Source organism: Vicia villosa, linkage group LG1 (genome assembly GCF_029867415.1).
Source record: "Vicia villosa cultivar HV-30 ecotype Madison, WI linkage group LG1, Vvil1.0, whole genome shotgun sequence".
Lineage (NCBI taxonomy): Eukaryota > Viridiplantae > Streptophyta > Magnoliopsida > Fabales > Fabaceae > Vicia > Vicia villosa.
This window is the reverse complement of record NC_081180.1, coordinates 142,005,554-142,028,061: the sequence shown is the minus strand read 5'-3', so window position 1 is coordinate 142,028,061 and position 22,508 is coordinate 142,005,554. Positions and strand designations below refer to the sequence as shown.

At 33.3% G+C, this 22,508-nt stretch overlaps 1 protein-coding gene and 2 non-coding genes across 3 annotated transcripts; 2 read left to right on the top strand and 1 right to left on the bottom strand.

The window, feature by feature from the left end:
• Nucleotides 1-2,915: 2,915 nt before the first annotated feature.
• Nucleotides 2,916-10,672, top strand: LOC131655956 (uncharacterized). The gene is made up of 3 exons (XM_058925757.1): nucleotides 2,916-2,978; nucleotides 10,157-10,242; nucleotides 10,336-10,672. The coding sequence occupies exons 1-3, from the start codon at nucleotides 2,916-2,918 to the stop codon at nucleotides 10,670-10,672; spliced, it is 486 nt and encodes a 161-aa protein (XP_058781740.1).
• On the top strand, nucleotides 3,289-3,483 carry LOC131645284 (U2 spliceosomal RNA). Its single transcript, XR_009296917.1, has one exon. It is a non-coding gene; the product is annotated as a U2 spliceosomal RNA (small nuclear RNA).
• A 4,278-nt stretch (nucleotides 10,673-14,950) lies between the features above and the next one.
• Nucleotides 14,951-15,145, bottom strand: LOC131645283 (U2 spliceosomal RNA). The gene has a single exon (XR_009296916.1). It is a non-coding gene; the product is annotated as a U2 spliceosomal RNA (small nuclear RNA).
• Nucleotides 15,146-22,508: the final 7,363 nt, after the last annotated feature.

Sequence of the window (22,508 nt, the reverse complement as noted above, 5' to 3'; positions counted from 1 at the left end):
ATTTTGCAAAATACAGCCAATCGAAAGAGCCAATCCAAAAGGAACTACAATTACTAAGTCACATAAAATATTTACTTGTTAGTTTTATCATATCCCTTCATAATGATCATAACAATATGCACATCATCTAAATCATTTTTTCATATGAGGTAAGCACATGTGTTCCAAACAAATGGGTCTCAAAAATATCAAGAGTTAAATCTTGATTTTCATCACTAGTAGGAATGTGTTTTCCTTGTATAACAATTGATGATCTATTGTTAGAAGGATCAGTGACATGAAACACTTGTTTTGCTTGGTATGCCATGATCTATCTTTTGAAGGTTAACTCATGTGAGTCCTAATTCATCGACTTGTACACCAATGTTACTATCAATCCACTTGTATTTAAATAATGTCACTTTAAATATAACATAATAAATCATCCAGATCTATTCAATGGCACCAAAGTATGTTCTAGATTCCATTACATGATTCTTATCTTTGGAATTAGAGAAGTACACTTATTCAACCTCAACCATAACCCCACTATTTTTCATGGTACTACTATCATTCTTGATTTTATAGAGAATGGAAATTTACTAATGTCGTATGCAGTCCAAGTTATTACATTAAATTTAGGCATATGTGATATCCATTTAACTGCCTCATATGCACTCCTATCTTTAGAAACCCTTTTATTAAACCAATGTATGAAACTCTTGTTATGCTCTATCATCAACCTTTTTTCATTCATCCAAATAAAATTTTCTTGATACGCCTTTTGTGAGAGTATAAGTTAGGTTGAACTTCATCAACAACATTCAATATATACAAATGTTCTTAAAGAACTACATCATGGGCTATTGACTTAACAGTTAAATCTCAAGTGCTTCTACCTTCTTATCTTCCATCATGACGAGACTGGAGAATTTCTCTAGAGTCTGCTCTGTAAGTATTATAGGAAATATAAGTCGGAGGGTGAATTGAATTTGATGGATTTTTCTTTTTTTATACAAAGTTTCTTTTCTTTTACTTTTGCCGGAAATGAATGGTTGTGTTTATCTTGAAATTGAATGTAAATGATAGAAAATAAGCCAAAAACGAAGGTCTTTATAGCACCGTCAAGACTCGAGGTATAAAGATAAATCGTAGCCGACAAAATTTGTGAAAGAATTCCGTTGGGATGGGCTCGATCTGATAAAAATTGAAAAAGTTATGCCATTTTGAATCTCGTCAGACAGTGCCCAAAAACATATTTCGATTGTAAAATCAGAATGCTTTTGCAATATTCTGAAATTTCAGGTGCATGTTTGCCTTAGGCTCCAACATACGAAATGTCGGGGGCAGCAAGACGGAATTCCTGAGTAAAATTATTGAAACTGAATAGCATAAATTCAGTTCTAAATGCTATTCATTTTAAATTAATATAACTTATTATTAGTTTAAGATTTACTAATTTATTAACATTGTCCTGAATAAAATTATTGAAACTGAATAGCATAAATTTTACTAATTTATGCTAATACAATTCTATTTGCATTACCAACAGTTTCAATAAAATTATCTAGATCAATTGAAAGACTAATTAATTAATTTTCTGCGAAATAAAGTTCAAGCCATTGTATTAGCATCGACTGCTTCTTAAAGCTCTTGTCGTGTAAAACTATCTTACATCGACACAGTGTATTTGTAATAAACTTTATGCGGCAAAGTTTTCCAAGGATCAGAGTTTAAAAAATTTCACCCCATTTTGTTTTCACCTCGATTAAGTATTCAACCGATGTGAAAATTCGTTATGAATTGTAGCGATTTAAAACTAAAAGATAGTTCAATTTTTTAAGAAAATAATATTTTATATCTTTAGTTAGTGGATAGTAAAAAATTGAAACTAAATTTGCAATATTATTTTGTTTAGTTGTCCCTTGGATTCAATATTATTATTTATGATTCTCTTATGTTAATAAATAGAATTGTATTAGCATAAATTAGTAAAATGTTAAACTAATAATAAGTTATATTAAATGAAAATGAATAGCATTGAGAATTAAATTTGAAATGAGTTGTCGAATAAATATTTGTTGGGAGAGAGGCATTGACATATATATTGTTTTACCAAGGAGACAAAGCTTTGAATAAAAGGACATGGATGGTTTAAAATTGAAGACTTAAACTAAAGTTAGTGTACCGTATACACATGTTTCTTCTTCATTTCGTTTGTCCAATCACTCCTCACACCATATATATATATATAGAAAGACATAGATGGTTTAAAAAAAGAAGGGTTTGGAAAAACAAGTATGATAAAGAATGTGGAAGCAAGCAAGTATATAAGTTGAAGAGTGATGTAGTCAAGTGTAATTGTTGTTAGCTTCCTGAATGATAAAGAATGGTGCTGCATTAGAAAGAAAACATATGTAGGAGACATTAGTTGCTGCATAAGAATGAAGAAAGTTGAACTGTTGTTGCATGGTGCATATATAAGATGAAGAATGTTGAATTGTTGTTACATGCATGGTGCATATATAAGATGAAGAATGTTGAATTGTTGTTACATGCATGGTGCATATATAAGATGAAGAATGTTGAATTGTTGTTACATGCATGGTGCATATATAAGATGAAGAATGTTGAATTGTTGTTACATGCATGGTGCATATATAAGATGAAGAATGTTGAATTGTTGTTACATGCATGGTGCATATATAAGATGAAGAATGTTGAATTGTTGTTACATGCATGGTGCATATATAAGATGAAGAATGTTGTTTTATTCTACCATATAATAAATAACATGTGAGAGAAGATAATATTAAGTAAATTTGAAATACAGGAGGAGTTATAACATAATATGTGGGAGAGTAAATAAAGAAAGCATAAAGGCATAAATAAAATCCAAGCAGTAAAGTAAAGATAGAATAAGGTTATTTTGATGCATGGTTATAGGAGGAAGAAATGAAGCAGGGGATGATGTTAGAGGAATTGAAAGAAAGAAAAAGGTGAGTTAGTTTGAGGAATAAGAGAAGTGTTGGTAATATACTTGGGACTTCCTCAATGATAATGAAGCACAGTTAGATTGATGAGGAAGAAGTGAAGCACGGTAAAGATTGCTGAAGCAGTAACAAATTCAAAGAAAAAGGTGAAGAGAAGTGTGTTGTTGTCGTAATAAGAGAAAAGGAACAAGTGATTTACAAAATGGAAGGAAGCCAGGCAAGTTTTGTGCAGTGCTGTAAGTCCCACATCTGGCAAGCCAGAATGAAACAGAGTAAACGTGTAATATAAAAAAAAAAGCCAGAGAGAGGAATAAGCATACCTTTCTCGGCCTTTTGGCTAAGATCAAGTGTAGTATCTGTTCTTATCAGTTTAATATCTGATATGTGGGTCAATGGTCCACACGATATTAAATTTATTTCTTGAGGGGGAGAGTCCACCACAATAGCTTGCTATTGGGCCTCTCGCGTGTCGCTCTTGCGTTGCACTATAGCAATTGCTGGCGCACCCCACCAATTCAAGTTCAATAATTTCTTATATTACAATTATTTGTTGGTTTGTTAATTTCTCCCTCTGTTCCATTTTATTCTCTTGATTATACAAAAATTATATTCTCATTAACCAACTCGTTATTCACTTACTAAATGCAAATTACACAATTATGATAATTTCATTGAATGTGTTCGATGTGGGACTTTAATACTAAGGTAGTTCCTTGCAAAATCTAATTACACAATTCTGATTTTTTCATTGAAAGTGTTCGATGTGGACTCTAATACTAGGGTTGTTCTTTGTGTAGGTATATCTCCCTCCTACAAGAGCTCTGATGGATGTTTGGTGGTATTGGAACAAGATCTTATAAGATATAACTTTAAAGCACTAATGATAGCCCTCTTTCTTTCTTGTTCACATTTTACATCATCTCTAAATATTTATCAACTTTAAAGCACTAATGATATTTCTCTTTCTTTCTTGTTCACATTTTACATTATCTCTAAATATTCTCTTTCTTTCTTTCTTGTTCACATTTTACATTATCTCTAAATATTTATCAACTTTAAAGCACTAATGATAGCTTTTCCAATATAAATTTCTTTAGTTTTTTCGAATATTTATTTTGAACTTTAACTATACCAAAGATTATAATCGAAAACTGCCAAAGATCGAGTTTGGACGACAAATACACAACTCACATTTCCTATTGTGTTCATGACAATGATGTAATAAACTTTTCACATAAATTCTTTAATTTTTTTTCCGCTTGTTAAATGGGCAATTTAGATATTTTCCTATAACACTTGACATGCTTTCAAACTCTTATAGTAATGGTAGTGCTCTGCTGCCAATTGAAGTATAATTATAGTCACATGAAAACTTATGGTTTTCCATTTTTTTTGTAAATAATATTTTAAGGAACAAGTTTCATGTCTCTCGGAACTTCCTTATCTTCAAATATGCAAACATAAAAAATCCAATCAACAATGATCTCATTAAATAATATTGTGGAAAATCAATAATCATAAATGAGCAATATAAATTGTTACTTTTGTAGAAAATGATATTGACTTTCTAGTTTCCCTAAAATCTTATGTTCTCTCTATTCTTCATTGTCAGGCTTTAGAACAAACTCCTTTTTCCCGTCATGTGTCGTGAACAACCACTACCTAGGTAACCATGACTATGGTTTTAACCCTTTTTCTAAGCATATTTACAATATCGACAATTTTACCTTTAGGTACCCATATGTTTTAGGTTGTCTGAAGTTATTTTTGGGAGGTTTGATATCTTTCCGTGTTTTTAGCATACGCCAAGAGTTATGATTATGGTATATTTTTAGATAATAAAGTCGTAGAGCACTAAAATCATGAGATTTTGTGATTGGCTCACCAACGTATCTTTTGTCACTCCCGTTGTTCCCAGTAACCCCCAAAAATCATGGAATTCATCTTGAATTTGTCTATGTTCTTAGTTAAAAATTCTTGAAATGCATCTTCGTTCTTATCATAATTACGTTCACATAGACCTACATGAATGTAATCAAGGGCTTGACTCTCACCGCCATTAATTTTGTGTTTTATTTAATCTAAAAGTGGCAACTTCATTTTTTAATATTTAAATAAAAAATAAATTACGTTTCACCTTGATTGGATATCCAACCGAGGGGAAGGGGTGGCAAAGCGGGTGGCCCACCTCGCCCCATCATATGCCTGCCAAACAAACAAAAAAAGGGGCGGGCAAGCCCGCCAAATTGAAATGGGCATAAAAACCTAGCCTGCCGTGCCAAGGTGGCGGGCGGCAGTTTTGTCCGCCTATTTTTTTCATTTTTTAATAGATTAATCGACTTTTTATTTTTTTTACATTTTAATTAGATTTTTCAGATAGTTTTTAGAACAATTTTTTATAAATCATTTTTTAAACAAATTTTACTTAAAAATATTACATATATTCATAAATGAATATAAAATAAAACCATCAAGAATTAGAATAAGTATAATTAACTAAAAAAGAGCGGATTTTGACGGAGCGGCGGACTTTGGCGGGGCAGGCTATGGTCGGCGACAGGTTTTGGCGGGGCGAACTTAGGTGAACGATGGGCCTAAAATCTTAATCCGCCATTTTTTGGCAGGTGAACGGGCCGGCCCGACGGACCACGACCCATTTTGTCACCCCTACCAAGGAGAAAATGGGCACTTATTATGGGTTCAACAACTAACCTCGACAATTATGTGCTTTAGAACAAACACCTTTTTTCCGTCATGTGTCGTGAACAACCACTACCTAGGTAACCATGACTATGGTTTTAACCCTTTTTCTAAGCATATTTACAATATCGACAATTTTATCTTTAGGTACCCATATGTTTTAGGTTGTCTGAAGTTATTTTTGGGAGGTTTGTTATCTTTCCGTGTTTTTAGCATACGCCAAGAGTTATAATTATGGTATATTTTTAGATAATAAAGTCGTAGAGCACTAAAATCATGAGATTTTGTGATTGGCTCACCAACGTATCTTTTGTCACTCCCGTTGTTCCCACTAACCCCCAAAAATCATGGAATTCATCTTGAATTTGTCTATGTTCTTAGTTAAAAATTCTTGAAATGCATCTTCGTTCTTATCATAATTACGTTCACATAGCCCTACATGAATGTGATGCTTGTTTTTTTATTTTTTAAAATAACAAAAGTAAGTACTTGTTTGTATGGTCTCCACATCGAGTGGTGTGATTATCAAAATACATTCTATAATTTATATGATTCTAAGTAAAGTTGTTTGAACAGTTTGATTGTTTCGTAATTAAGTTGAAAATAACAACAAATAAAGATAACATTTAACAGATGAAATTGAGATTGTTATGGTTAGATTTCATTATCCTATTTTCGGGCATTTTGTTTATCATTTGTGTATATTATTATCCATCAATTAATATAAACACCATCACTCTACAACTGTTGTTTATGTCTAAACAACAACGTGAAATGAGTAATATTACCTAACTGACGATTTTTCAGTCTATAACCAATACGACCACATTAAGATTCAAAAGTATAAGTGCATGTTAAACCTATATTCGTGTCCAAAGTTTAGAATCTAACCGATGGAAATCTTTGATCTAGTAGAGAAAAGTATTTCTCAGTATCGTTTCAAAATAATTACAACAAGTTATAAGTAGCTAATTCACAACAAGCATTAAGAACGAAGATAATCATCAATAAATGTGACACTTTTTTTTTAAATATAAAATAAATTGCATTTCACCTCTATATGACATCTGACAGAGGGGAAAATTGAAACTAATAAAGGGCTTGACTCTCACCGCCATTAATTTTGTGTTTTATTTATTCTAAAAGTGGCAACTTCATTTTTTAATATTTAAATAAAAAATAAATTACGTTTCACCTTGATTGGATATCCAACCGAGGGGAAGGGGTGGCAAAGCGGGCGGCCCGCCCCGCCCCATCATATGCCTGCGAAACAAAAGTAAAGCGGGGCGGGCTAGCCCGATAAATTGAAATGGGCATAGAAACCTAGTCCGCCATGCCAAGGTGGCGAGCGGACGGAAGGTTTCTCCGTCTATTTTTTATTTTTTCAATAGTTTAATCGACTTTTTTTTTAAAATTTTAATTATATTTTTCACATAGTTTTTAGAACAATTTTTTATACAACAATTTTTTAACAAATTTTACTCAAATATTGCATATATTCACCGATAAATGTATTAAATAAAACCATAAAGAATTAGAATTAGTAGAACTAACTAAAAAAGAGCGGATTTTGATGGAGTAGCGGACTTTGGCGGGTCGGGCTATGGCAGGCAGCAAGTTTTGGCCGGGCGAGCTTAGGTGAACGACGAGCCTAAAATCTCAACCCAACCCGCCATTTTTTGGCGGGTGAGAGGGTCGGCCCGACCGTCCACGACCCGTTTTGCCAAAAGCATCCTAACCCAGCATACTATGTGGTATTTTAAAATGGAAATTATTATGAGGGGGAAGGAGATGACTTGCACAGAAGAAACAGAAGAAAAGCGAAATTGCAATTTTGAGCAAATATGTATCGCACAAAATAATGAGTGTGCTGCGATTTAGAGCATATAAAAACAATTCAACATTTGCAATATTGTATAGCTTCAGGCATTGTGCTTTTGTGTTGTAATATGTCTCAATAGAGGGGAGTGTATATTGATTTAGAAGGAGATTAATAGTTCCCACACCATAACGAAAATTCTCTGGTGGAACGTTCAACCGTTTGGATGAGACCTACATGGTTGTACTTGTCGGGGGACAATTTTGTACGCCAAAAAAGGATATATCAATGAAGTATAGGACGGGGAAACCATATTGTTGACTCTACGTATCTGAGGGCTTCCCTAATTAAGATGTCAATGTTTCTTCTGAGTAGAGCATCCAAATCTTTTTCCTCGACTTTTGTCACGAAAGTGCCCAGTTTGGTGGTGTGGAATTTTTTGGGCCCGATCTGAACCTCTTTCAGATCTTCAATAGGTGTGAGTGAGATCCTATCCTTCCCAAACTCTTTCGAGGGGTCCAAATCTAAAAAGTTAGCCTCTATTATGGATCTTCCTCTGATTTCTCCGTAGGCTTAGTGGGCGAGTCTTCTACCAGCATGACTTGGCCTACTTATCTCCTACATGAGGAGCTAGATTCCCCTTCCTTGAAATACCCTCCAACTATAGTTACATCTAAGCATGTTCTGTGTGTTCTAGTTATTTAGTATTATTGATGAGTTATCCAAATACTCATGTATTCATTATGGAGTTATGTGTGTTCTATTTATTTATTAATATTGATGATTATCTTATTTTTTAATGCTTGTGATGAATTAACTACTTTTTTATACAGGATGAAATTAGCTACGCATAAATTTTTATAATGGTTTTGAAATGATATTGAAAATACCTTTCTTAATTGGATCAAAGATTTTCATTTGTTAGATGCTAAACTCTGGACACAGACTTAGGTTTAAAATTCACATATACTTTTGAATCTTAATATTGTTGTATTGGTTAATCGGATAAGAAATCATCTTTTAGGCAATACGACCGATTTCACATTGTTGTTTAGGCAAAAAGAACATACACAAAGAAATAGTTGATTATATTAATTGATGGATAAGAATACACATAATTGATCAAGAAAATGTCTGAGGATAGGATAATGAAATCTAACCCCAACAATCTCGATTCCATCTGTTAAATGTTATTTTCGTTCGCTGTTATTATTAACTTAGTTACCAAATAATCAAACTTTTCAAACAAGAGAAATGGTAGATAATTAAAATGACAACAATAACTAGAATCATGCCAATAATGCTGCTAGTGGCATGCCCTGCCACAATAGTCCCATAAGGATGACTCACATAGTGGCATGCAAGCTAAAAGGAGATATGGTTTACTAAAAAATTTGTATGCTAATCCTTTTGCATTTCTGGACCACGAGGATCCATACACACATCTCATCAAATTCTATGAATTTTTTCGAAACTCTTGGAACGGTTGAAAAAGAAAAGGAAACGGGTATTCATGCGGTCATTTCCTCACTCATTGATTGAAAAAGCCAAAGAATGGATCTTGGATCGATCCATGTAGGTAATGAACAATTGTAATATTGTCGAGGAAAAATTCTTAACAGGTTTTTCCCACACAATAAGTTTATGGAAGAAAATACTACCATTGTCGTGTTATCTCAAGGATCAACAGAGACATTTGAGTTGAATGCAAATGATGCAATTTTGGCTCAAAACAAGTTATTAACCCAAACCTTGGATGAACTTGCAAAGAAATTTTCAAAACTCTCTCCAAAACTCTAAGAAATGCACAAAATTCTAAAACATCAACAAATTTCTTATTGTAAATTGTGCAACAAAGATCACCCAACATGCTTCTTCCCACCATCAAATGAAGAAGTCAAATTCGTAGGGAATAAACAAAGGCAATGGAAATAGCATAATAACAACTTTCAAAGAGGAAATAACTATAACCAAGTTTGGAGACCAATGTTCGACCTATCAAATAGATAACAACCATATCAAAGTTACAATAGGCTCCTTAATAACAAGGCATAACATCAAAGTTGGAGGAAACCCTATACCAATTGATGTCGTTGTCCATGGGGAATCAGAAATATACAAAATCTTCAATTGAAAATCTTGAAACACAAGTTGGTTAGACTGCCCACCAGATAGCAGATCAATAGTCTGAAGCATTCAATGTAAATACTCAGACAAACCCAAAGGAACATTGCATCGCAATCACAACCATAAGCAGAAAAGTTAGTGACATTGAGGAAACAAAATAAATTATTCTTGAAAGCATAAAAGAAGAAACATAAGGACAACCAGAATAAGAAAATAAGCTTGAAGATCAAGCAATAAACGAGGACCAACTTATTCAAAATCTACCTCATCTCCAAGACCCAAGTCTAAGCAAAAACGAAAAGGGAATACTCAAGATTAGTTAACATTTTAAAGACATTTTAGGTAAATACAACATTATCTGAAGCCTTGAAGAAAATTCCTACCTTTTCTAAGAAGGCGTTGACAAAGAACATGTATACTGGTGGAACCAGGATATCATCCCATACCACAAAAAGAAGAATATCTTGGTGGATATACATTACCTATCAAAATAGGTGATGTAAAAATTTGAAAATGAACTCATTGATTTGGGTGCTAGTATAAACTTGATACCTTTATCAATATTAAGAAGATTGGTGGTCTTAACTTGACAGCAACAGAGATGATCGTACAGCTAGCAGATAAGTCTGTCAAAAGTCCAAAATGAATAGAAAAAAATATTCAGATCAAAATGGATAAGTTACGCTACCGGTGAATTCATCTTGACACAAACTGCAGTGCAATCATACAACAAACACTTCCACAAAAGGAAAAAGATCCTGGAAGAGTTACGCTACCGGTGACTATTGGAAATGTAAATGTTGGAAAAGCTTTAATCGATCTTGGCTCAAGTATCAATATTATTCCACTCCCCGTGATAAAAAGAATTGGTGACTTGGATATTAAGAATACAAGGATGACGTTGCAGCTAGCCGACAAATCAGTTACAAATCCATGTGGTATTGCCGAAGATGTTCTGGTCAAGGTAGACAAATTTCTTTTTCTGATTGATTTTGTTGTCATGGACATTGAAGAGGATGATAACGTGCCACTGATTTTGGGGCGTCCTTCATGAAAACTTCCTGTATGATGATCGATATTGATGACAGTTTAGTGAAAATGCGTGTTCAAGATGAAGAAGTCAGCTTCAATCTCTTTGACGCAATGAAACATTCTAAAGACAAGAGAGCTTATTTTATAATTGACACAATTGATGAGGAAATTATGAAAGTACAAGAACAAGCACACTTGACAACACCATTGGAGAAAACCCTCATGGATGTTTGTGAAATCCTCAATCCTAAAGAAGAAAAAAAAATCCAGCAATGCTTAACCAATCTGGAATCAGCCAGAGAAATACCACCAAAAGAAGAAAAAATTGAAAATTTGGAAGAGGATGCCGTGAGAAAAGACACCAAAGTGGAATTAAAGTTATTGGAGGACCATTTGAAATATGTGTTGCTCGACGAGGAAGGTTCAAAACCAATGATAATCAGCAAATTTCTGACCATCCCGGAAGAAAAGAGTTGGTTCAAGTCCTAAAGAAAAATCAGAACGCAATTGGTTGGGTGATGTTCGACTTGAATGGAATCAGTCCGTCGTATTATATGCATAGCATTATGATGGAAGAAAATTTCAAACCAATTGCCCAACCACAACGACGTTTAAGTGAATGTTAAACCTATATTCGTGTCTAGTAGAGAAAAATAATATTTGTATACAGAAAAATATCTACTATTTACGAAAAATGGTAATTATGACCCAAATATTTTTTATTCAAAAATGGTATACGGGAAAGAAATCTATTATTGATCTAAATATTTTTATATACGAAATTTACTATTGATCCAAATATTTTTCTAAATGATACCTAAACAAAAATGAAGTGTGTATACAGAAAAAAATTATTATTGATCTAAATATTTTTATATGCGAGAAATGATATTTATGATCAAATATTTTTGATCCAAAAATGGTATACGAGAAAAAAAATCTGTTACTGATCTAAATATTTTTATATACAAATGATGTTTCTAAATGCGTGTAACCTAACAGAACCCGTGCATATCCACGGGTTTGTTACTAGTGCTTTATAAAAAATTATTCTAAAAACTTTGTGAAAAATCTAATTAAAATGTAAAAAAATAAAAAAGTCTATTAATCTATTAAAAAAATAAAAAATAGACGGAAAAACCTGTCGTCCGCCCGCCACCTTGGCATGGAGGGCTAGGTTTTTATGCCCATTTCAATTTGGCAGGCTTGCCCGCCCCGCTTTACTTTTTTTGGCAGGCATATGATGGAGCGGGGAGGGTCACCCGCTTTGTCACCCCTACCCGTCGGTTGAATATCCAATCAAGGTGAAATGTAGTTTATTTTTTATTTAAATATTAAAAAATGATGTTGCCACTTTTAGAATAAATAAAACACAAAATTAATGGCGCTGAAAGTCAAGCCCTTGATTAGTTCCACTTTTCCCTTCTGTCAGATGTCTTATCGAGATGAAATGCAATTTATTTTATGTTTAAAAAAAAGGTGTCACATTTATTGATGATTATCTTCGTTCTTAATGCTTGTTGTGAATTAGCTACTTATAACTTGTTATAATTATTTTGAAACGATATTGAGAAATACTTTTCTCTACTAAATCAAAGATTTCCATCGATTAGATTCTATACTTTGGACACGAATATAGGTTTAACATTCACTTATACTTTTGAATCTTAATGTGGCCGTATTGGTTAATAGACTGAAAAATTGTCAGTTAGGTAATATTACTCATTTCACGTTGTTGTTTAGACATAAACAACAGTTGTATAGTGATGGTGTTTATATTAATTGATGGATAATAATATACACAAATGATAAACAAAATGTTATCTTTATTTGTTGTTATTTTCAACTTAATTACCAAACAATCAAACTGTTCAAACAACTTTACTTAGAATCATATAAATTATTGAATGTATTTTGATAATCACACCACTCGATGTGGAGACCATACAAACAAGTACTTACTTTTGTTATATTAACAAAGTTTTGGGTAATGTTAGCCATGTTCAAATTACACTCTCAACTTTTTCTTTTCTTCTTGTTTTACAGATCTCCACTCATGTTTGTTTAAAGGTGTTTTTTTCAAGGAAATTATACTTGTTTTAAGATATCTAATTACGAACACCGAAAGGATTTAAGGACTGTAAAAATCACCTTTATGGCTCTCTAACTTTCAAGACGGCGACAAAATACCGATTTCTCATTATTTGAAGCAAAATATGCCATCTCTCTAACTATTAATCTTTGATGTGAAAATGGTGCCGATTTGTAAAGGGGTACTTTGAATATTTTCCCGTAACACTTGTTAGGTTTTAAAACCTTTAGAGGTAGTGCTCAGATGCAAGAAAAAGGGGATGGGGATTAAGGTGAGACTATACGAAATTGAAATAAACAATATAAAGAATTTGAAAAAATGTTTAAACTAAATTCTGAGATAAAAAGATAAAGAGATAAGTGGGATAATAGAGATAAGGGATATATAAAGAGGTTGTGGATCTCGAGCCATTTATAGAAAAAGAAGGAATATATTTATAATTTTTCTCTAATGGCCAAGATATCCTCTAGCGTCTGTCTTGATGACTCAAAAAACAATAATTATGACAATGAGATACTCTCGCATTCGTCAAGTGATGAATATTAAGTCTTTAAACAAACTAATTGAAAAATAAAGAAAATGTTTAATAAATATAAAGGTCTTAAAAATATCTATAATATTTATTATAACTTCATGAAAGCTTGGACAGGGAGAATGTTATTTTAAAAAATAAAAAAACAAGCATCGCATTCATGTAGGGCTATGTGAACGTAATTATGATAAGAACGAAGATGCATTTCAAGAATTTTTAACTAAGAACATAGACAAATTCAAGATGAATTCCATGATTTTTGGGGGTTACTGGGAACAACGGGAGTGACAAAAGATACGTTGGTGAGCCAATCACAAAATCTCATGATTTTAGTGCTCTACGACTTTATTATCTAAAAATATACCATAATCATAACTCTTGGCGTATGCTAAAAACACGGAAAGATATCAAACCTCCCAAAAATAACTTCAGACAAACTAAAACATATGGGTACCTAAAGATAAAATTGTCGATATTGTAAATATGCTTAGAAAAAGGGTTAAAACCATAGTCATGGTTACCTAGGTAGTGGTTGTTCACGACACATGACGGGAAAAAGGTGTTTGTTCTAAAGCCTGACAATGAAAAATAGAGAGAACATAAGATTTTAGGGAAACTAGAAAGTCAATATCATTTTCTACAAAAGTAACAATTTATATTGCTCATTTATGATTAATGATTTTCCACAATATTATTTAATGAGATCATTGTTGATTGGATTTTTTATGTTTGCATATTTGAAGATAAGGAAGTTCCGAGAGACATGAAACTTGTTCCTTAAAATATTATTTACAAAAAAAATGGAAAACCATAAGTTTTCATGTGACTATAATTATACTTCAATTGGCAGCAGAGCACTACCATTACTATAAGAGTTTGAAAGCATGTCAAGTGTTATAGGAAAATATCTAAATTGCCCATTTAACAAGCGGAAAAAAAATTAAAGAATTTATGTGAAAAGTTTATTACATCATTGTCATGAACACAATAGGAAATGTGAGTTGTGTATTTGTCGTCCAAACTCGATCTTTGGCAGTTTTCGATTATAATCTTTGGTATAGTTAAAGTTCAAAATAAATATTCGAAAAAACTAAAGAAATTTATATTGGAAAAGCTATCATTAGTGCTTTAAAGTTGATAAATATTTAGAGATAATGTAAAATGTGAACAAGAAAGAAAGAAAGAGAATATTTAGAGATAATGTAAAATGTGAACAAGAAAGAAAGAGAAATATCATTAGTGCTTTAAAGTTGATAAATATTTAGAGATGATGTAAAATGTGAACAAGAAAGAAAGAGGGCTATCATTAGTGCTTTAAAGTTATATCTTATAAGATCTTGTTCCAATACCACCAAACATCCATCAGAGCTCTTGTAGGAGGGAGATATACCTACACAAAGAACAACCCTAGTATTAGAGTCCACATCGAACAATTTCAATGAAAAAATCAGAATTGTGTAATTAGATTTTGCAAGGAACTACCTTAGTATTAAAGTCCCACATCGAACACATTCAATGAAATTATCATAATTGTGTAATTTGCATTTAGTAAGTGAATAACGAGTTGGTTAATGAGAATATAATTTTTGTATAATCAAGAGAATAAAATGGAACAGAGGGAGAAATTAACAAACCAACAAATAATTGTAATATAAGAAATTATTGAACTTGAATTGGTGGGGTGCGCCAGCAATTGCTATAGTGCAACGCAAGAGCGACACGCGAGAGGCCCAATAGCAAGCTATTGTGGTGGACTCTCCCCCTCAAGAAATAAATTTAATATCGTGTGGACCATTGACCCACATATCAGATATTAAACTGATAAGAACAGATACTACACTTGATCTTAGCCAAAAGGCCGAGAAAGGTATGCTTATTCCTCTCTCTGGCTTTTTTTTTTATATTACACGTTTACTCTGTTTCATTCTGGCTTGCCAGATGTGGGACTTACAGCACTGCACAAAACTTGCCTGGCTTCCTTCCATTTTGTAAATCACTTGTTCCTTTTCTCTTATTACGACAACAACACACTTCTCTTCACCTTTTTCTTTGAATTTGTTACTGCTTCAGCAATCTTTACCGTGCTTCACTTCTTCCTCATCAATCTAACTGTGCTTCATTATCATTGAGGAAGTCCCAAGTATATTACCAACACTTCTCTTATTCCTCAAACTAACTCACCTTTTTCTTTCTTTCAATTCCTCTAACATCATCCCCTGCTTCATTTCTTCCTCCTATAACCATGCATCAAAATAACCTTATTCTATCTTTACTTTACTGCTTGGATTTTATTTATGCCTTTATGCTTTCTTTATTTACTCTCCCACATATTATGTTATAACTCCTCCTGTATTTCAAATTTACTTAATATTATCTTCTCTCACATGTTATTTATTATATGGTAGAATAAAACAACATTCTTCATCTTATATATGCACCATGCATGTAACAACAATTCAACATTCTTCATCTTATATATGCACCATGCATGTAACAACAATTCAACATTCTTCATCTTATATATGCACCATGCAACAACAGTTCAACTTTCTTCATTCTTATGCAGCAACTAATGTCTCCTACATATGTTTTCTTTCTAATGCAGCACCATTCTTTATCATTCAGGAAGCTAACAACAATTACACTTGACTACATCACTCTTCAACTTATATACTTGCTTGCTTCCACATTCTTTATCATACTTGTTTTTCCAAACCCTTCTTTTTTTAAACCATCTATGTCTTTCTATATATATATATGGTGTGAGGAGTGATTGGACAAACGAAATGAAGAAGAAACATGTGTATACGGTACACTAACTTTAGTTTAAGTCTTCAATTTTAAACCATCCATGTCCTTTTATTCAAAGCTTTGTCTCCTTGGTAAAACAATATATATGTCAATGCCTCTCTCCCAACAAATATTTATTCGACAACTCATTTCAAATTTAATTCTCAATGCTATTCATTTTCATTTAATATAACTTATTATTAGTTTAACATTTTACTAATTTATGCTAATACAATTCTATTTATTAACATAAGAGAATCATAAATAATAATATTGAATCCAAGGGACAACTAAACAAAATAATATTGCAAATTTAGTTTCAATTTTTTACTATCCACTAACTAAAGATATAAAATATTATTTTCTTAAAAAATTGAACTATCTTTTAGTTTTAAATCGCTACAATTCATAACGAATTTTCACATCGGTTGAATACTTAATCGAGGTGAAAACAAAATGGCGGGATAATTTTTTAAACTCTGATCCTTGGAAAACTTTGCCGCATAAAGTTTATTACAAATACACTGTGTCGATGTAAGATAGTTTTACACGACAAGAGCTTTAAGAAGCAGTCGATGCTAATTCAATGGCTTGAACTTTATTTCGCAGAGACTTAATTAATTAATCTTTCAACTGATCTAGATAATTTTATTGAAACTGTTGGTAATGCAAATGGTGAAGTTTCACTTTATGAAGCAAGTTTGAAAGAGAGGCCGATAGATATCAAAGTTTCAAAATATGGAACATTTCTAATTGTTCGGTCAAATTTTTGGTTTATTTTGAATTATTTGACTTTATAATTGCATATAGACCATGCATGTGTCTTCAATGAATACTCTTAACAAAAATTTAATGTATTACAAAAATTACTAGAATTTTCACTATGTTATTATATGAATCTATTTATTTGTAATTCATGTTCAATGGTGTCTTTGTTTCATTGATACATATTGATGCTCATGATGGTAGTGTTAACGACTTGTCATTTTCATATCCAAACGTTAAACTATGTTTTAAATCTCTTCAATAATCATTTAAAATGATCCTTCAATAAACATATATAAAATAATTTAAACCACTTTGTCTTTTAGCTTACATCATTATTGAAGGGTCATCAAAAGTACATTAGTGGTATAGTTTTTTCTCCCTGACTGAATACAATGGTTTCTTCAAGCATTGATGCTTAGGTGTGTTTAACTATGACTTCTGTAAAAATATTAATCAGTGTAATCAAAGAACAACACTATAACATATTGGATTTCAACTATATTATTAAGAAAACTGTGAAGTATGATCATCAAAAGAATATATGTTTGATGTATTTGTAGCCTTTCTCATGGTCCAATATGGGTTAAGAAGAAATCAGTGTCAATCCAAACGGTAGGATGTGGAAATGCACTTGCTGGTGAGACTAAAGTTCAATTTCAAATTGATGAAGTGAAGATGTCGGTATTCCATGAGAGCCAGATAGCAATATATGATGCTTCACAAATGGAATTGATTTGCCATGTAAGCACATACTTACAACACTCACACACCTTGTAGCAATGTTCACAAGGTAAAAAAAATATGTTGGAAATGCCTCCGACTTTCTCTGAGTCCCGAAATCCTGACATCGGACGTTCGGGGATTTTAATCGACGTACTTTCTTCCTTATGATATACAACCATCATCTATGCGATCTTCCTCTTCTTAGTATCTTTGGAATGAAGGTTTGCCCAAGGTGCTCCTCCGATTATGACGATGGTATGTGGGTGTTTGCCTTTACTTGCCTCCTTGCTTTCTCCACTTAACCCACCATCGCGATCTTCGAGGAGATGTACCTTTAGTCGACTCCTCTCTATCTCACCTGCCCCCTTAACATATTCAACTAGTCAACCCCTCTTTAACAGTTTTTTGATGGCATTTTTCAATTGGATGCAATCACCAGTTTTATGGTTTTGGCTTTTGTGAAAGTGATAATATTTTGATTTATCTGTCTGAGATATTTCTCGGATGGGTAAGTGGTTTAATTTCCGGTTTTTCAAGATTTGGAAATATGAGGAGTTTAGGATCGAGATTACGCCTGGATGAATCAAGATGCTATGGTTCCTTACGTTTGTTCGTGAACTCGCTCGTTTCTGTGATCAAAGGAAGTTGTAGACTAAGAAGTTTGAGAGAGAACTTGAATTCGTGGAAATGATAAGGATCATAAATTGAATCACACAGACGATATACTGTTAGATAGAAAGGAAAATAACGAAGTAGTATTTGTCAATTATGATTCACGGTGATTGGTCAATGAGCTTATGCAAATTAGGGTTTTGTGGCTCACAAGGTGGCTCAAGATTTCTCATATGCTCAAATGATTTCCCTCATCTATATCCAAGCCCAAGTGTGGTTCAAATCAAGATCAACAACTTTCAAATTCATTTGGCACACAATTAGGGTTTTTGACCTAATTCTCTAGAAAGTTGACTTTTGGTCAAAGCAATGTCTTATGGCTCAAGGAATGATTCAAGGATCTCCAATGACTCATCATAATCCAATCATAATATTCATTTATCTAGAAGAGCTTGATTCAATTGATACTTGGAAGAAGGCAATTCAATTGGAAAAAGTCAACTGTCCAAGATCACCTTTGACTTTTGGGAAATTTGGTCAACCATGGACTTTTGAAGATCAAATCGTGAATATAAGATTATTGAAATCATTTGATCAAGAAAAATCAACCAAGGAATCAAAAGTCAAATTTAGGGTTTTGACTTTATAATAAAGAAATCACATGTTTTATGCTTAACTTTGAAAGTTCATAACTTCTTCAATAAGTAACCATTTTTTGTGCTCCAAAGCCTGAATTGAAGAGGAAGTCATTATCTACAACTTTGTCTGTGTGAAGATTTTTCCAAAAATGAAAGGACTTCAAGTTATGAATGTTGCACCCCAAAATTTGCCCTCTTATCTGTGCTATAAGTTATGTGATACGTTTATTCCGTCACTCGAAAATTAGGAAAAATAATAAAGTGTTTGCGGTTCAAGACGGTTTGGTGTGAAAGTCTATTTTTACGGTGCAAGGGCAAAATTCATAACTTCCGACTGGAAGGTTATACGGGCTCAGTTCCCGCGACATTAGGACTATTTCGACATTTTCTACATCTTTTTTGTTTGATCCGGAGGTCAATTCATCAAGGAAAATGGCGGGAATTAAACATTTGAAGATTCATAACTTATGATCGGGGTATTGTTTCAAAGCGAGCCATATGCCAAACGTTCCGTGTCGAGGTCTACTATATTCCATGTGTTGGGGTCGACAATTGTTTCTTTGAGGAAGGTCCCCAGATTAGCAATTTACCTGAGTTTTACGCTAAAAAAATGTGTAAAACTGTTGTCTTCTAGATGCTAAAAAATTCATAACTCTCACACTGATAATCCGATTAGGCTGAAATTTTAACAGGAATTCCATCTTGATGTCCTCGACATTTTGTATGTTGGAGCTTAAGGCCAAACATGCACCAGAAATTCCAGAATATTGCAAAAGCATTATGATTTTACAATCGAAATACGTTTTTGGGCACTGTCTGACGGGATTTAAAATGGCATAACTTCTTCAATTTTTATCAGATCGAGATCATCCCTGCAGAATTCTTTCACAAATTTTGTCGGCTATGATTTATCTTCAGGCCTCGAGTCCGAACAGTGCTATGAAGACCTTCGTTTTTTGTTTATTTTCTATCATTTACATTCAATTTCAAGATAAACACAACCATTCATTTCCAGCAAAAGTACAAGAAAAGAAATTTTGCGTAAAAAAAGAAAAATCCATCAGGTTTAATTCACCCTCCGACTTAGATTTCCTATAATACTTATAGTGTAGACTCTACATAAATTCCATAGTCTTGTCATGATGAAAGATAAGAAGGTATGGACACTTGAGGTTTAACTGATGTAGTTCTTTAAGAACATTTGTATATATTGAAGGTATGGACACTTGAGGTTTAACTGATGTAGTTCTTTAAAAACATTTGTATATATATTAAAATTTATATAATAAAATCTATAAAATAAAATTTATATAATAAAATCTATAAAATATAATTTATATAATAAAATTTTATAAAATAAATTCATATAATAAACTTTATATAATAAATTCAATTAAATAAAACTAAAAATTTAAAACTAATATTTTAATGAATTAAAATGTAGAATAAGTTACATAAATATAAATTAAAAACAAATAAAATACAAAATGTTTTTAAGAGGCATCATCATCCGGAAAATAATTATCCGGATTAAAATCATCACCCACTCCGTCATCCTCCCGCTCTTGAGGAGGAACATTACTGTAATTTCCACCTCCTTGTATAAATCGTCTCATCTGCTCCTCCATCTCAGCTTGCTTCTTTAGAATGCCCTCTATCTGCCGCGCATGCTGCTCCTCCATATCAGATTGCTTCTTCCGCATCATCTCCATCTGGGCCTCATTTCCGCGTCTCGCCAATTGCCTTATTAATTCAGTTTGTTCCTGTGTCAGATTTGGTTGACGCGATCCACCCTCTCCATCCTGAACTCTTTGAAACAGATTGCGATCACCAGCTCTATAGTTGGACGCCAAATTTCCAACCCTAAAAAGCAACCATTAGGCCTTTTTTCTTTAATAACCTCACACCAAATATAGTGATCAACATCCGCGTTAAGCGGCTCCCCTTCTGCTGGCATGTATTGAGGATTATTTTCCAGAAAAATGGCAAGCAATCTATCATATTCTTCCTGCACACATATTCAATAAAAAAAATTTAAGTTAAATATTTACATGCATATTTAATTATACTAAATAAATATGTACATACTATAAATTAAAATATATTAAAAAGTTGCCACGTGATTTTCACGCCACAACTTATGATTTGCCACGTTTTTCACGTGGCAATTTATCAATTGCCACATGAAATTCACGTCACAAATTTTTTATTAATTTAAAAAAAATAAACAACGTAAATCTCACTTACAAGATACATCCTCGTGTGCTCGTCGACAAAATCTCCCGATCTCCTTGTCCGGGTCCTCGAAATCAGCTCAGGCATCAATGGTCTTCTCCCCAACTCCTTAGCCTAAATAATATAATTAAAAATAATTAGTAAAATATATTATGAATAAAGATGTAACTTAAAAATTTTAAAATTTTTACCAATCGTCGGGCATGCTCCGCGGTGCTAATACTTTCAACTGTATTGACACAACCGCCCTTTTCAGATGCCCTAATCTTCTTAAAAGTTTCTGATTTAGCCTGGAATTCTAGAGTCCTCCAATATATTACAAGCTCCTGAAAAACCTCCTCGCCTATCCAGCTAGGACGGATGTCGTGAAGCTCATAATTCTCCCTTACTCGCCGCAGCATATCAGACATTCTTTTAGAGCATCTGGTATTGAAAACTTTCTGAACCATTTTTTCACTCAATGGATCCCACACACATTTCTCCTGCAATGTTGTATGACATTAAAATAAAATGTTAAGTAATTATAATGAGAATTTCATTTGAATAACTATAACTAAAAAAATAAATTAAATGCACAACTTAAATAAATAACAATACCTTAAACATTCTAAACCATCCATCTTTATTTTTGACATCCCCATAGCTCTTAAAAGCTGATTTATACATCTGCTGAATTATATAGTTAACAATCCTAGCGGCAGTCCGACTCGGCGCAAAACTGAAACAAAAAATGAAAATGTTAGATATAAATTTATACAAAAAATGAAAATGTATACATACTATAAAAGTTTTTAAATAGGAAACTTACTTGCTTCCTTCGGGCTGAATCCAAAATCTACCATCAACGACATGAATCTCATCGGGATCATCCCTCCCACGAAGATCAGCTCCATCTATCTCATCAACTGCCTCATCAACCTCACGTGCTGGTACATGTGTGGGATGTGGGGTGCGTGAGCCTCCAGCATGTGTGGGGCGTGGACTGGGAGATCGTCCAGCCTGTGTTGGACGTGGACGGGGAGATCGTCCAGCCTGTGTGGGGCGTGGACTAGGAGATTGTCCAGCCTGTGACGGACGTGTACTGCTGGATCCTCCCGTCTGCTGGAAGGATGAAGTCATCTGGATGGGATATGAAAAACCGGATCCTCTAGTCTGCTGGAATGATGAAGGCATGCCAGTATGGGCGAATGGAAAGCTGGGCGAGGGCACACCAGTAGGTGTGAATGGAAAGCTAGGTCCTCCCGCCTGCTGGAAGGACGAGGGCACACCAGTATGCTGGAAGGATGGCGGTACCGCTGAGTACTAGAAAGATGCAGGTACCCTAGACGGGAATGTGTGGGAGGAGAGTAATGGGGTAAAAGCCTGAGTACTGGCTAAAGACATAGGATCAACATGACTCTGAGGGCGGGGACACACGGCCGAGTGAGGTGCGTCACATACTACTATCCTCGGACGTTGGGACTTCTTA